The sequence below is a fragment of the Carcharodon carcharias genome, chromosome 9, assembly GCF_017639515.1.
Source record: "Carcharodon carcharias isolate sCarCar2 chromosome 9, sCarCar2.pri, whole genome shotgun sequence".
In the NCBI taxonomy this organism is placed as follows: Eukaryota; Metazoa; Chordata; class Chondrichthyes; order Lamniformes; family Lamnidae; genus Carcharodon; species Carcharodon carcharias.
Window position 1 is genome coordinate 103,744,079 of NC_054475.1, and position 17,474 is coordinate 103,761,552.

General features: G+C 39.3%; 1 protein-coding gene across 3 annotated transcripts in view; it reads right to left on the reverse strand.

The window, feature by feature from the left end:
• The window catches only part of cstf2 (cleavage stimulation factor, 3' pre-RNA, subunit 2), a 79,810-nt gene that overhangs the window by 61,496 nt on the left and 840 nt on the right, over positions 1-17,474 (reverse strand). For all 3 annotated transcript variants that reach the window (XM_041195403.1, XM_041195405.1, XM_041195402.1), the window contains exons 2-6: positions 17,059-17,137; positions 14,275-14,444; positions 9,147-9,283; positions 6,153-6,272; positions 5,776-5,892 (exon numbers count right to left, since the gene is read on the reverse strand). In XM_041195403.1, coding sequence (XP_041051337.1) covers positions 5,776-5,892; positions 6,153-6,272; positions 9,147-9,283; positions 14,275-14,444; positions 17,059-17,137 — 623 coding nt within the window. The remainder of the gene's footprint in view (positions 1-5,775; positions 5,893-6,152; positions 6,273-9,146; positions 9,284-14,274; positions 14,445-17,058; positions 17,138-17,474) is intronic.

Below are 17,474 nucleotides of genomic sequence, written 5' to 3' on the forward strand. Positions count from 1 at the left end.
GTGAGAAACACCTGACCTACCTACCTAATCCCATTTACCAGCACTTGGCCCATAGCCTTGAATGTTATGACGTGCCAAGTGCTCAACCAGGTACTTTTTAAGGGTGTGAGGCAACCCGCCTCCACCACCCTCCTGGGCAGCGCATTCCAGGCCCTCTGGGTAAAAAAAGTTTTTCCTCACATTCCCCTCTAAACTTCTCGCCCCTCACCTTGAACTTATGTCCCTTTGTGACTGACCCTTCAACTAAAGAGAACAGCTGCTCTCTATCCACTCTGTCCATGCCCCTCATAATCTTGTATACCTCAATCAAGTCGCCCCTCAGTCTTCTCTGTTCCAACGAAAACAACCCAAGTCTATCCAACCTCTCTTCATAACTTAAGTGTTTCACCCCAGGCAACATCCTGGTGAAATCAGCTGCTTCCTTGTAGCATTCTCTAAATTGGAAGTCATCATTTATCCTTGCCTTCTGAGTCCGTATGTATTTTTTATAAGTAGGGACAATTTTTCAGTAATGAATTACTAAGCAGGAAAATATACAAAGCCTCTAAAAATGTCATTTTGCAACCTTTGGTTAACTTGTTTGTGCCTCCCTGTTGTGAGGTGACAGACTCTACTTTAAAACAGCATCCCCAATGACACCATTCAGGTCTTAAATTTACGTATGAGCAGAATATTGTTGTAAATTTGTTTCCAATGGTTCTGCAATTGCCAAAAAATCCCTGCACCACTAATAAAGCTATTTGATATCTTAAACATAGCCACAATGGAATCCACCTAATAAATACTCTTTAGGTTTATAATGACTGCTGATTATAAAGGTCTGCAAGTAGCTCAACTTTAACCTGGAAGGCCCAAGAGCTGGGTTAGTGGATTTCAGATGGCCCAACAGAAGAGGTGCAACAACTATTCTCAATTTCCCTTAAAATTAATCTTGATTACTATCCAGCGACCTCAGAAAGATCTGGTTTAGCTGTCATGCCCACTCTAGTTAAATAGCCAGCCTACCCTCACCTTCAAGGTTAACATATCAAAAACGTCCTCTCGGATGAGACGTAACTATACCTCTTCAAGAAATTGTGGATACCACTTAAAAATGACAGGCATGTAATACACAAAGCTGATATTCTTTCAACAACATAAAGGTGAGTTTAATCTGATTGAAGGCTCTAAAAATTCATATTGGTTTCACGATGCACATCCCTGAGGTCAATTGGATGCTAAATTCAATTGCTGAAGGAGTTTTGAAAATTGACAGCAACTCCAGATCAGAATACTGTTTCTCTTTATTTTTCCCTTAATGTTTTTTTAAAGAAATAAGCTATTTACTTTTCAGCAGATACATAGAAACATAGAACATAGAAATTAGGAGCAGCAGTAGGCCCTTCAAGCCTGTTCCGCTATTCAATATGGTCATGGCTGATCCTCTATCTCAACGCCATATTCTTGCTTTCTCTCCATACCCCTTGGTTCCCCTAATATCCAAAAAATTATCAATTTCTTTCTTGAATATACTCAGTGACCCAGCCTCCACAATCTTCTGTAGTACAGAATTACACAGGTTGACAACCCTCTGAGTGAAGAAGTGTTTCCTCATCTCAGTCCTAAATGGCCTGCCCTGTATCCTGAGACTGTGGCCCCTGGTTCTAGGCTCCCCAACAAGGGGAAACATCCTCCCTGCATCCAGTCTGTCTAGCCCTGTTAGAATTTTATACGTTTCAATCAGATCCCCTCTCATTCTTCTAAACTCTAGGGAATACAGGTCCAGTTGAACCAATCTCTTCTCATACAACAATGTTGCCATCCCCACTTTCAGCGTAGTGAACCTTTGCTGCGCTCCCTCAATGGCAAGTATATCCTTGTATAACTGCAATAAGACATCCCTACTTCTAAACTCAAATCCTCTTGCAATGAAGGCCAACATACCATTTGCCTTCCTAATTGCTTGCTGCACCTGCCTGTTTACTTTCATTGACTGGTGTACAAGGACACCCAGATCCCTTTGTACATCCATATTTCCTAATACGCCACCATTTAAATAATACTCTGCCTTTCTGTTTTCCACACTGAAGCATATAACTTCACATTTATCCGCATTATACTGCCTCTGCCATGTGTTTGCTCACACACACACAAAACTTGTCTAAATTGCCCTGAAGCCTCCATGCATCCTCCTCACAACCCTGCCCAGTTTTGTGTCATCTGCAAACTTGGAAATACTGTATTTGGTTTCCTCATCCAAATCATTTATATATATCGTAACTAGCTGGGGCCCAAGCACTGATCCCTGCGATACACTACTAGTCACCGCCTGCCATCCCAAAAAAGACCCATTTATTCCCACTCTCTGTTTCCAGTCTATAACCAATTCTCAATCCATGCCAGTATATTACCCCTGATCCCATGTGCTTTAATTTTGCCCACTAGCCTCTTATGAGGGACCTTATCAAAAGCCTTCTTAAAATCCAAATGCATCACATCCCCTGTTTCTCCCTTATATATTCTACTAGTTACATACTCAAAAAACTCCGGTAGGTTAGTTAAGCATGATTTCCCTTTCATAAACCAATGCTGACTTTGTCTAATCCATTAATGTTTTCCAGGTGTTCTGTTACCACATCTATTTTAATTACTCTAGCATTTTCCCCACTAATGTGTGTTTGTCTAATAGCAAATCTCAATCCATTGTGATTTACTATTAAACGAACACACGTGAACCAAACAGGTACAAGTGTGACGCTTTTCAACATTGTGGGCTGCTAGGCACAAAACATAATGAAACTCCATTGGCGATTCAGATGAGGAAATAAATATTCAATATCAGGATGCCTACATCAAGCATTTCACAGAATCACAGAATTGTTGCAGCATAGGAGGCGGCCATTTGGCCCATCGTGTTTGAGCCAGCTCCCCAAACGGCAATCCACCTTGTGCCATTCCCCAACCTTCCCTCCCCATAGTCCTACACATTCTTCCTTTTCAGATAATAATCCAATTCCCTCTTGAATACCTCAACTGAACCTTACCTCAAGCAGCACATTCCAGATCTTAACCACTCGCTGCATGAAAAAGTTTCTAATCTCTCCATTACTTCTTTTGCCGATACCTTAAAGCTATACCCACTCATTCTCAATCCTTCCATCAGTGGGAACAGTTTTTCCCTATCTATTCTGTCCATACCGCTATCAAATCTCCTCTCAACCTTCTCTTTTCCAAGCAATACAGTCCCAAGTTCTGCAATCTATCTATGTTAGTGATATTCCTCATCCCTGAAACCATTCTCATGAATCTTTCCTGTAATTTCTCTAATGTCTTCACATTTTTCCTAAAGTGTGGTGTCTAAAACTGTATACAATACTCCAGTTGAGGCCAAACCAGTGTTTTATACAAGCAAACATAACCTCCTTGGCTCTTATACTCTATTCCCTTATTAATAAGGCCTAAGATGTTGTGTGCTTTATTAACCATTCTCTTAACCCATCCTGACAACTTCAATGACCTATGCACATAAAGGTCCAGGATGCTGACGGACCAGCATTCAAAATACACAGGGTGGCAGGCAAATTCACCACCAAAACGCCCTGGAAATTTAATCGCAGGGGTGACCAGTCAGAGAAAAGTCACCCCCTTAGGTGGAAATGTTAGATTCTGTGAGGAGCTGCTCCTCCAATCACTGGCTGTTTCTCTCCCATGCTTGCTGCTGATAAGCAAATGCTGATAGAATTTGTGCAGGAAGGTGTGGCAAGGAAGCAGCTGCAGTAAGGGGTGAGGGAAGAGGCAGCAAATGAGCAACTGCAGCGATAGGGGCGGGAAAAGTGGCAGCAAGGGAGTGGCTGCTGGATGGGAGAGGCGGTTCCCAAAGTAGGTATGCTGCGAACTATATTCCTTTTTGTAACATGCACGAAAACTGAGATGTTTCATCAGATACAAATATGACAGCTACAACTTCCAATCACAAAGTGGAAAACTGGAAACAAGAGCTGGAAAACTCTTACAACCAATCATCAAAACTACTGAGTTAGTGAATCAGTTTTGAACTCAAATATGATCTTGCAGGGAAACTTTAAAAAAAGGAATACATCATTTTGAGTGTTTTTTCTGCTAAGTTCACAGTGACATGCGCATTTCTGTGTTTTCTATTATTGCATTTGGATGCCCATTTGAGCGATTTCCCAAATCCTTGCAGTCAGCATACCATTGCAACAGGATTTCTATGAGTTGCGCTGCTCATATTTTGAGGTGGCTGCATCTTTGCATCTGCCTTAATTGTTTTTGACAACTTGTTAATTAAATATAAGAGTCAATTTTACTGGCTGTTGTTTGAGATTCTGGGAAGGCTGGGCAATTAGGTTTTTAATGAAATGAGTATGATCCAATGAAAGCATTATAGCCAACAGATTAGGTTAAGATTTTTTGGATCGTACAAATTAATCACCTTCCCATTTATTTATTTCGGCTTTTAAGATTGGGGTACAGCATTTTGATATGGTTAGGTAATATCAAGCAGTCCCAAGCTTGGGTACAGCAGAGTGAAGAGCATTTAATGTTTTTCATGGCATGAATGGAGCACTAATGTGACGAGTGTTTCACATACTGTGAATTACTTGAGGTGCAGTGCCTGCAAACATGATACACACTGGTAATAAAAACAAAGTACTGGAAAAACTCAACTGAGTTCAGTTCCGAAGAAGAGTAACATTGGGCTCGAAATGTTAACTCTCCACAGATGCTGCCAGATCTGCTAAGCTTTTCTAAAACTTTGTTTTTATTTCAGAACTCCAGCATCTGCCGTATTTTACTTTTATTTAAATACTGGGATGCCGAGGAAAATAATGCTTTCTTTGTGTGTTGTGGCTTTAATGTAGGGGTGATGATTATTTGGGATATTGATAAATTATTCTAATTCTGCTTCTGAGGGTTCAAATACCCCATAGGTCAACCCAAATGCAGAAGGCAATGTTACTACATGACTGCATGACTAATAGTTAATTAGTGAGAGTGAAAAAGGAGCCCCTGAAAACCAGAACATAGCCCTCAAAAATCAAAAAGTAGCCCTCGAGAAAACTTCAAGGAGACCCCTCGGAATAAGAAATTTTTTGACCGTTGTGACGCACTTCCATTAAACTGAAGTCTAGCTTCTGTTAATTTTATGTAGGAGTGCATCAAAAATTCAAAATAAGCAGCATGGTAAAGGTCCCCAGTTCAATTCCAGATCTAAGTTGAGTTAGCTAAAGCAACAATAAGGGTATTGCAATTAGCCCCAGCCCCAGAGGCTAGGGAGGGGAAAAACACAAAAACAAAAACCCTAAAAAGATTCTGGCCCTCAACTGCTATGCAGCAAATCCTGCTGAAAACTAAATGAGGGATCACAGCAGGAACAGGTTTGAGTATAATGACCACCATGGTTGACTACATGTAAAGAATGGCCATTCAGACCTGGTGCTTGAGGACTCCTGGCACCAGAAGATGAAGTTAGAAATTTGGAGACAATTTCACTTACAATTTTTCAAAACATCCTAAGGAGCTATTAGTGCAAACAAGAATCTGCATTGTCACAAGATCACTGGCTGAGGGAGAGTGAATAAGTCAAATTCCATTTTTGTCAAATTGACCTTTGGGGTTTTGATGAGTAATTGGGGTGCTGAATTCCACAATTTAACATGAACATCACATTGGCTGAGCAACAAGTAATAGGTCAAGCGTTAAATTCAAGTATTACATACATCGGCTGTGTGCAAAATAATGGTTCATTTGGGTGTCTGAACCAATGGAACATACCATAGGCTGTGGCTGGGAGACTGGAGGAGCAGCTTGAACTGGTGGGACATTTGGGCCTGCTGCAGGTTGGCCAGAAGAAATCAGTGGCGTCACGTTGGCTGGTCGATGTAACATTTTCTGAAAAGAACAAAGCATTTCAGTACTGATCATCATCAACTTTTTATTTCCTTGTAATAGATCCCCAACACAGTCAGAAACCGATCAACAGAAACTGTAGGAATAAATCTTGCACTTAAGATCCTCCCATTGCACTATAAAGTCTTGATGTTAACGGCTCATCACAAAATTTTCTCACGCATGCACTCTTACATGATTTGGACAACAAAATTCTGAATGTGTTATGGTTGGAAGGAGTGTTTTCAAAAGCATACACTCACCATGGCAATTTCAGGATCCACAATTCTCATGACTACCTGTGCCTGCAAGAGCGCATATGCCAGTTGTGGGTTCTGCAGAAGCATGTTACGAGCTTCCTGAGGACTGTTCTGAATGCAGAGCTGAAAAAAGAGCATTGTGCTCAAGGTTTGCACAAGTCGAACACATTTTGCTATAATAACAAATCACATGGATAGCATAGCGCTGTACTTAACAAAATAGCAATACATGACACCAGGGAGTGATGGGACACAGGTTTATTTCACTTGTACACAACCAAGTTCAGTTCAGCTGCACAGCTATGAAAAGGCAGGAATAAACAGTGGTTATTACCCCCAAAACAGGAAAATCTAGCAGTTTAAACCAAATTGTCCATCTGTGGATGGCAGATGTTCTTACTCTCATTATAAATATCACGTGATTGCAAGATTTTCAATAGTTTAAGATCCTCTGGCTCTCCTCTAGCAGAGCTCAAAATAGAGGAGACCAAGTTAAAATGTTAATGACTGGCACCCAAACATTATTCCCAAGAATGATCTTTTGTCTTCAATTATGAAGCATTTCCTAAATATCCTTTCGTGTTGATAAGAAATAGGAACAGGAGTAGGCCATTCTGCCGCTCAAGCCTGCCCCGCCATTCAATAAGATCACGGCTGATCTGTCCCAGGCCTCAACTCCTCTTTTGTGCCAGCTCCTCATTACCCTCAACTCCCTGATATTTCAAAAATCTATCTACTTCCTCATTAAATAATTTCAGTGATCTAGCCTCCACAACTCTCTCAGGTAGAGAATTCCAGACATTCACTACCCTCAAGAGAAAAAATTCCTTCACATCTCAGTCTTAAATGAGTGTCCCATTATTCTGTAACTATGTCCTCTAGTTCGAAATTCCCCCACTGGTGGAAACATCTTAACATCTACCCTATCAAGGCCCCTCAGAATCAAGAAACTTGTACGTTTCAATAAGATCGCCCCTCATTCTTCTAAACACTAATGAATAAAGACCTAACTTGTTTAGCTGTTCTTGTAAGTCAACCCTTTTATCTCAGGAATCAGTCCTTTTGAACTGCCTCCAATGCCAGTATATCCTTTCTTAAATACGGGGACCAAAACTGCACACAGTGCTCCAGCTGCGGCCTCACCAACACCCTGCACAGTTGTAACAAGAATTCCCTGTTTTAAAACTCCAACCCTCTAGCAATAGGGGCCAAAATTCCATTTGCTTTCTTAATTACTTGCTGCACCTGCATGCTAACTTTCTGTGTTTCATGCGCAAGAACAACCAGATCCCTCTGTGCTGCACTTTTTTGGAGTCTCTCTCCATTTAAATAATAATCTGACTTTTGATTCTTCCCACCAAGTACACGACCTCACACTTTCCTACATTAAACTCCATCTGCCAAGATTTTGCCCACTCACTCAACCTGTCTATATCCCCTTGCAGATTCCTTATGTCCTCATCACAACAAGCCCTCCCACCTAATTTTGTATCATCAGCAAATTTGGATACATTACATTCTGCCCACTCCTCCAAATCATTAATATAGATAGTAAATAATTGAGGCCCTCAGATTGATCCTTGTGGCACTCCAATAGTTACGTCTTTCCAACCTGAAAAAGACACATTAATCCCGGCTCTCTGTCTTCTGAGTGTTAACCAATCCTCAGTCTATGCTAATACATTACCCCCAATACCGTGATAGGGTTGGAACAATAGATTCCCATTCAAAACTAAAGTTTGCAGATACCAATTTTCCATTCCTGCTCAGCAGTGCCACATTGCAGCATGACTGACAGTCTTAATTTCCACTATCACAGAAGAAATATTTACATACTTCTAAAATCCATAAATTGCAGATCATACTTTACAGCTAGCCCTTAGCGCATTACTGTGCTGCCCAAATCTTAGCTCGCATCAAGACCCATTCCTCTATCACGCTTGTGCTCAGTGACCTGCATTGGAATCTAGTAAAGCAATGTCTTGATTTTAAACTTCTCTTTCCTATTTTCAAATCTCTCCACTGCTTCGACCCTCCCAATCCCTGTAATCTTCTCCAGCCTCAAACCCTCAAAGACATCTGTGCTCATCTAATTCTCGCCTCTTGAGCATTACCAATTTTATTCACTCCACCATTTGTGGCTGCGCCATCAGATGCCTACACCTAAGTTCTGAGATAGCCTTTATACGGCTCCGCCTCTGTACCTCGTTTTCCTCTTAAGACATTCCTTAGAACCTCTTTGACTAAGCTTTTGGTCATCTGATCTAATCTCTCCTTTTGTGATTCTGTTTCAATTTTTAAAAAATAATGCTCAAGATGCTCTTTGAAGCACCTGGTATTTTATTACGTTAAAGGTACGATAAAAATCTAAGCTGTTGTTGTAAGATATTAAAACTTGTCTTTCCTTGGTGGCAGAGAGTTGAGAGTTGGTTGAGTGCGTGGACAGACAGGCCATTTTCTAGCATCTTCCCAAATGGCACAGCAGAAATCAGCAACTCACTATAGAAGGCACAATGCCTTTTCCACTACTTACCCTGTGACTAACGATTTCAATACTAGAGGAAAATATCAACTAAAAATTGCAATTTTTTCCTGCGAATAGTGATTCTATGAAGTAGCTATTTTCCTTCTCTATAACTCTGTGATCTTTTTAAGCTAAACACTTTCCCTGCCAAAGAAGTGGATATGAAACTTGTTGCAAAAAGTCTGCAAAATAAATCTATATCTAGTCAGAGAGGAATGTAGAGCTGTCCTGACTGACTGTCATCCTGATTCTTCACTCTCTCCTTGCTGAAGCAGGGGAAGGAATGCAACGGGAAGGAAGCTAGTTCTCTCAAAAATTCATTTCCAAAAGACGGCATTTGTAGCACTACAGGTGTAATCCAATGTATTCTAATAACGGACTTTAAATTGAGGACATAAGATGAGGACATAAGTTTTTAAACTTTAAACGAAGAACTAAATGCTTCATAATTCAGAGAGAGGAGGAAAAAAAACCTTCATTTGCTTCATGAGTTCGAACATTTGCTCAGGCGGAAGGCTGGCTACAGCACGACTGATGGACTCTGGGGCATCTTCTGGTGAGACTGGATCCCCATAAGGAGACTCCATGACAGGGCCTGCTGTGCCCAGATCTGCAAAAGAATAATGAATAATTGGATTACCTCCGGTAGCTTGGCAGTATAGTGTTCACAGATCTGGTGTACAGCATGATTAAAATTACCAGTCAAGATAGCAATGTTTTTAATTTTATAATCTAGTACAATAGAAATATTTGTTTTTGTTTTAAAATAACTAGAGTTCAAATGGAAGATGGTCACCTTACTCGATTTCAAGATGGGAAACAGAAAACAGGGTGTCCAGCAGAATAATTCAGGATAGAAACTTCACTTTAGTTCCAAAGTGAACTGTACAGTCTCATGATTTGGGAGCATTTAAGAATCAAAGTGTGATTAATTGTTCATTAGCATTTTATGCAATAGTCCCCATTTATTGAGTCACTGGTCATGGTTAATTGACAATACTGTTTTCAAAAGATATTTCTACCTATGGGATTCCCTTGTAGTGCTTAATTCTGGTAGGAGATCTAAAACTGCATTCACATACCACAAGAATAACCATATAAGTCCACCCTGCCAACATTTATGGTTGGTAAATTGTGGGAAGCAATTGCCCAAATTTTCCGTGTACACTGCTGGAGGGAAAGGCTTCCAACAACGGCACAGACATGTAAAATTACACCCAACATCTTATTTTGAAAAATTATCAAGAGATACACAATTGTTTCACTGAAGTCATTTCAACTTCTAAGCACCTGGCCAAGCATTTTTAGCCTGTGTGCACTGGTCTACAGGGATGGTACTGTCTGCCTTTTGGAACAGACAGGAAAATGTTCAGGGAACCTGCTATGATTTCTGCAATGAGGGATTAATTGTTAAAGTTGGGCGCAATCATCCTGACAAAAAATGTAGCAGGACATATGATTTGATTCATGGGAGGTTATTGAATCATGGAAACAATTTTATTGTGAACAAAAGGGAGGAAGTCAGAACTGTAAAATGTCTAAGATATTTTCTGTTTAATAATTATACAAAAAATGTATATTTCCACAGTTCATTTTTAATTATCATTGCTGCTGTCTTCAATGCTGAATGCAAATAATGTTAGGCAACTATTCTATTCTTCAAGGCAGTTCTTCTGCATTTTTTGGTAGACTAAGTATCCAGCACCTCAGTTTCATTTTCAGGCATCACAGCCAGCCAAAAAATGAGCATAGGAAGCCTTGAACAATAATCCCAACACCCTAAATTGTAATTAGATTTATTAATTATATTGGGCCTTATACCTAACAGCACATTTCAACCTCAAACTACAGGTTGAGATGATGGCAGTAGAGTTCACCCAAACTCCTCAAAGATTGATACTGCTCCATAACCAGAAGTAAATCTGTAAAGTGCCCCAGCTCAGGGAGTCTAACATATTCTAGTATGCAAAATAGTAAAATAGTACCACTGATAAAAACATTACATGGCTTCTCTGACTTCATAAATGCTACATGGTAAACATAGTTCAAAAATGTATTGCTGTATTACTTACGCCTTACTGAAATAAATATTGTTCGGCATGTAAAGATTTGCCATGGTAGAACTTTTAGCCTTTATTTGAAGTATTTGTAGCTAATTATAAGACCATAAGACGTAGGAGGAGAAGTATGCCATTCGGCCCATCAAGTCTGCTCCACCATTCAATGGGATCATGGCTGATCTGATAATCCTCAACACATTCCTGCCTTTTCCCCAAAACCCTTGATTCCCTTACAGATTAAAAATCTGTATATCTCAGCCTTGAAATAGTTAACGTCCCAGCCTCTATAACCCTCTGTGGTAAAGAATTCCACAGATTAACTACCCCCTGAGAGAAGAAATTCCTCCTTATCTCTGTTTTAAATGGGTGCCCCCTTACTATGAGATTATACCCTCTGGTCCTAGACCCCCCCTCAAGGGGAAACATCCTCTCAGCATCTACCTTGTCAAGCCCCCTAAGAATCTTATATGTTTCAATAAGGTTGTCTCTCATTCTTCTAAACTCCAATAAGTACAGGCCCAACCTACTCAACCTCTCCTCATAAGAAAATCCCTCCATACCCAGAATCAGCCTAGTGAACCGTCTCTTGAACCACCTCCAATGCCTTAGTACGTGTGGTCTAACTAGTGCTTTGTATAGTTTTAGCAAGACTTCTCTATTTTATGCTCCATTCCCTTTGAAAGAAAGGCCAACATTCCATTTTACTTACCTATTGAACATGTTAGCCTTTTGGGGTTCCTGCACAAACCCCTCTGCGCTGCAGCCTTCTGCAGTCCTTCTCCATTTAAATAATATTCAGCTCCTCTATTCTTCCTGCCAAAGTGCATAACCTCACATTTTCCCACATTATATTTCATTTGCCAAGTTTTTGCCCACTCACTTAACCTGCCTATATCCCGCTGTAGACTCCTTGTGTCATTCTCACCACTTTCCTTCCCACCTATTTTTGTGTCATCCACATTCACTTCTCTCATCTAAGTCATTAATATATATTGTGAATAATTGAGGCCCCAGCACTGATCCCTGTGGCACTCCACCAATTACAGGTTGCCATCCTGAAAATGTTCCCCTTATCCCAACTCTGTCTTCTATTAGATAGCCAATCCTCTATCCATGCTAATATACTACACCCAACATCATGGGCTCTTATCTTATTAAGTAGTCTTATGTGCAGTACCTTATCGAATGCCTTTTGGAAATCCAAATACATTACATCTACTGGCTCCCCTTTATCTATCCTGCTTGTTAACTCCTCAAAGAATTCTAATAAAATTGTTAGGCATGATTTCACCTTCATGAAGTCATGCTGACTCTGCTTAGTTAGATAACGTATTTCTAAATAGCTCTGCTATTACATCCTTTATAATAGACTCCCACATTTTCCCAATGACAGATGTTAAGCTAACTGGCCTTTAGTTGCCTGTTTTTTGTCTCCCTCCCTTTTTGAATAAGGGTGTTACATTGGTCGTTCTCCAATCCTCTGGGACTTTTCCAGAATCTAAAGATTCTTGGAAGATTACTACCAGTGCATCCACTATCTCTGTAGCTACTTCCTTTAATATACTAGGATGCAACCCATCAAGTCCAGGGGACTTATCGGTCTTTAGCCCCATTAGTTTCCCTAGTACTTTTTCTCTGGTGATAGTTATTGTATTTATTTCCTCCGCACTTTTTGCCCCTTGATTATTTAGTATTTTTGGAATGATATTAGTGTCTTCTACCATGAAGACTGAAGCAAAGTATTTATTCAACCCCTCTGAATTTCCTGGCTCCCCATTATTATTTCCCCAGCCTCAATCAGGGGATGTGATGGTATAGTGGTATTGTCACTGGACTGGTAATCCACAGACCCAGGGTAATGTTCTGGGGACTTGGGTTCAAATCCCACCACAGCAGATGGGGGAATTTTGACTACAATAAAAAATCTGGACTTAAAAGTCTAATGATGACCATGAAACGATTGTCATAAAAACCCATCTGGTTCACTAGTGTCATCTGCCACTAAGGATGGCAGATTTCCTTCCTTTAGGGTCTGGCCCACATGTGACTCCAGGCCCCCAGCAATGTGATTGACTCTTAAATGCCCTCTGAACAAGGGCAATTAGAGATGGGCAATAAATGCTGGCCTAGCCAGCGACACCCACATCCCATGAATGAATTTTTAAAAAATCTTCTAAGAAGAATTATATGTTTAAAGAAGCTCTTACTGTCCATTTTTATATTACTTACTGGTTTATCCTCAGTTTATTTTCTCCTTCTATTTTTTTTTGGTCATCTTGTGTTGGTTTTTAAAACTTTCCCAATCCTCTGGCTTACCAACCACATTGTATGTTTTTTCTTTTATTTTGATACTGTCCGTAACTTCCTTGGTTAACCATAGTTGGTTTATCTCCTTCCTTGAATCCTTCTTCCTCACTGTGATATATCTTTGTTGAGAATCATGAACTATTTTCTTAAATGTCTTCCAAAACCATCTTTGCTGCTAAACTCCTTTCCCAGACCACTCCAGCCAATTCCTTCCATTGTAATTAACCCTTATATAAGTTTAGCACAGTTGTTTCTGAACCAAGTTTCTCACACTCAAACTGAATGCTAAATTCTACCATATTATGGTCACTATTTCCTAGGGGAATCCTTTACTCTGGGATCATTTATTAAAACTGCCTCATTACACATTACCAGATACAAAATAGCTCGATCCCTGGTTGGATTTACAACATATTGTTCTAAGAAACTGTCCCAAATACACTATGAATTCTTGCTCGTGTCTACCTCTGCCAATTTGATCTTCCCAATCTACATGAAGATTAAAGTCATCCATGATTAATGTACTGCCTTTTTTACATGCCCTCATTATCTCCTGATTTAATCTCTGTCCTACGGTACTGCTACTGTCATGGGGCCTAGAGACTACTCCCACCAGTGCCTTCTTCCCCTTGTTATTTCTTACCTCCTCCCATATGGATTCTACATCTTCCGATCCTAGATCCTTTCTTGCTATCGTACTTATTCCATCTTGTATTAACAAAGCTACCCCACCACCCTTTCCTTCCTGCCTGTCCTTTTGAAAAGTCACATACCCCTGAATATTTAGTTCCCAGCTTTGATTTCCTTGTAACCATGTCTCCATAATGACTATAAGATCATACCCATTAACCTCTATTTGTGCCGTTAGCCCATTTATTTTGTTCTGAATGCTACGTGCATTTAAGTAAGTATGGAACTAACTTACTAACCCCTGTAATTGGACAATCCATGTGAAAACTTAACCAAAACAGGAAATGGTAGTGGGAACTGAACTGTACACAAGAATCTTCAAAAACACAATTGAATTGACTTGTACTCAATTTATCAGTTTCTTTTACAACCCAAATATTCACAAGTAGGCATTGAAATCCTACATAAATGTGGCACAGTGTATGTTAGAAGGCAGAATACGCTTTTCATAAAAATGCAAAATCCAAATGTTCATCACTTTGCAACAGACAAGCAGCAGGCTGTCATGTCATGAATTCATGGCGTGTCATGAATTCATACTCACTCTTGAGCTCTTCCTTATTCTTCTCACTAGCAGCATTGTCCACACGCAGCGCTCTTCCGTTAAATTCCCTCCCATTGAGATTGCGCATGGCACTGAGTGCAGTCTCCTGATCCTGGTACTCACAGAAGCCATATCCTTTGGGTTTACCAGTTTCTCTGTCATACACAAGCCTACAATGAGAGATAACAAAATTAAGAGGTGGCCTACGAACCATTACACCAAGACTTAATCAGGAAAAAAATGGACAAATGGAGATGATCCTTAAACATGGGTTTTGAAGAATATCACAAGGCATCCCCATCAAGTTCAAGTCCAAAGCGTAAAATTTGGAATCTGACCTATTATCCTTTATATTGTAAAACAAATAGATCATGCAGGGATGACATATACTTTGCTTGTTATACTTTGAAGCATAACCAACCTTTAATTATATAAATTGAAAGATTTGAAAAGTTGGTTCCACACTGACAACTGATGAAACAAAAAAGACATTTAGAATTGTTTGTTTCCTATTTTTCTTAAATCCACCTCTCCTAAACACAAAGAGCACGATTTTCTCTGTGAATTTTCCCTCCTCAGTTGAAGCTGTTTTCAAAATCGTAACCAAACAATGATTACAGTATTACAGTGGTTATGATATTGGACAAATAACCTTAACATTCACAAGTTTGAATCCCAGCATGACAATTTGTGAAACCGAATTCAATAAATTTGGTAATTATGGACTGGCTCTGATAGAAATTATCACAAAAGCTATCAACTGGTGTAAAAATCCATATGCTCTAATAATGTGTTTCAGGAAGGGGAGAGAGAAATGTCTTACAAGTGCAATTACTTAAGTAGGTAAACAATTTGCACAAAGCAAAGTCCCATAAACATTAAATGAGATGAGTGATCAGTCAATATTTTAGACAATGCTGATTGAAAAATAAATGTTGGCCCGATAATGAAAAAACACCCCTGCTTTTTAAGAAATCCTATGGGATAATTTATAACCACCTCAACAGTGGACAGGGCTTTTCTTTAACTCTCACCTGAAAGATGCAGCACTCCCTCCATTAAACAATCAACTTAGGTCATGTGCTCTATTCTACAAATTTCTCAGGGGAGAATGCTATCACTGAGCCAAGCTGAGAACTAACAAACCTTTCTTTCAAGTATTACCTATTTTGTGATGCATTTCATATTCCCTAAGCAGCCAACACTTATTACACATTACTGTTTCTTTTCTGGAAACCATCAGATGAATCTCTCATGCCAAGCAAACCTTGTGTTTGTTGTTTCTTTCATTAGCTAGTCTGCAATAAAACTTTGCTATTAATTTTGTCACTGTACATCTTGGTCACATGTTACACACTCCACTTCAGAAAATTTAATAGTTTGAGAGGTATGTTAATGAATGTCTGCTTATCTTGAGAATTGCAATTAATTTTTTAATGTAGCTGAGGTTCATCAGCTGCATTTGCCTACTGAAAAATTCCCATTAGTCAAATTGCTCAGGACAGCTTGTAAGACTTTTCATTTTAAATCTGATTTAAATATCTTGCAAACATAAACAATCCAACTACACTGTTTCGATAAAACAGATTTTTCTGTGTTTCTGCATAAAAGCTACAAATGTGAAGCGCGATCTCTCTTTCGGCAATCAGAATGGCAGGACTCCAGGTTCCAATAGGTCTCCATTAAGACCAAAGGCTTCAGACAAAGTAAATATGTGAATGATCATGTGATGCTTGGCCACGTTTTTAGAAGTTGAAATAACTTCGGTGAAACAATTGTGTATCTCTTGGTAAAATTTCAAAATAAGATGTTGGGTGTAATTTTACATGTCTGGGCTATTGTTGGAAGCCTTTCTCTCCAGCAGTGTATATGAGAAATTGCTTCTCACAACTTACCAGCCATTAATGTTGGCAGCGTGGACTTATAGTTATTCTTGTTGTACGTGGATGCAGTTTTAGATATCCTGCCAGAGTTGAGCACTAAGTGAATCCCTCAGTTAGACATATCTTTTGATAAAGAACTAAACAGCGTGGCTTAACTTTGAACCACTATAACTTAATAACTTGCCACTTCCATTATTTGCTGTTTGTAGGACCATGCTATATTTAAATTGGCTGAGGCATTGGCCTATGTAACAGCGACTACATTTTATGAGCTGTGAAGCACTTTGCAATTTCCCGAGTATGTGAAAGTGTTGTATAAATTGAAGTTATTTCTTATTGTAGTGTTGCAAAGGCAACAGAGAGAAAATTTTTGATTAATAAAATACTTCCAATCAAAGGCAGCAAAGCATCCTGTGACATGAATAATTGTGCCCCCAAAATGTTCGTGCCCATGATCCCTTATCTAAATGATTAGATCTCCATAATTTAAGGGCAAAAATTGCTTAGGTACTTTAATGTAAGAAGTTTGTTCTATTCCAGGATGCTCTCACTGTCTGCTGCAGCACTTTAAGAGATCTGGGAATCTGCTCGATCTGTACCAATTGACCTACAACTTGGTGATTTCTGTAATTTCATTGGCTGTAAAAAGCTGAGATATCTGGTGCTAGTGAAAAGCATTATACAAATGCCAGTCTTTTTTCTTTAATTAAGGTTAAACGCAGATTTTTTTTACTGAAAGAAGGCAGGTTAATTGATCTCAAAAGTAAAACCTCCACTGGAAGGAGTCCTGAGAACAAGACACATTTCTGGGGATTTTAGACCTTCCAAACTAGTGCACGTAAAAGTGCACTGTGCAAGATGTGACAGCAGCCAACTTTACATTGTCACATGAGGAAGATACCTGAAACTCAACACTGGACCAACTTCAGAGAAAATATCCTTCAACTGTTCTTCTGTAGCTTCATATGGAATATTTCCAACTGCAAATGAGAAAAGGCACAATACAGTGAGAATTTCAAACCAATTCAGAAATCAATAATCACTTATAATTTCACTTTATAACCAGTTCTTATTTGAGTTTTGTGCTCTACAGAAATGCTAAGATTTCTTCAGCTGATGTTTACACTGTAACTAAGGCAAGTACTGGAAAAACATGAGTGGCAACAAAAGCGTCTCTCAAGACTTATCAGCTCCAAAAACCTCATGAATGAATTCCAAAACAGTAGGACATGGATTGTGAACTTACGTACAATCTCTCCTAAATCAAAATACATTTTCCACATCAAAGAGAATCTTAGCTCCCTTGATGAGACAAGT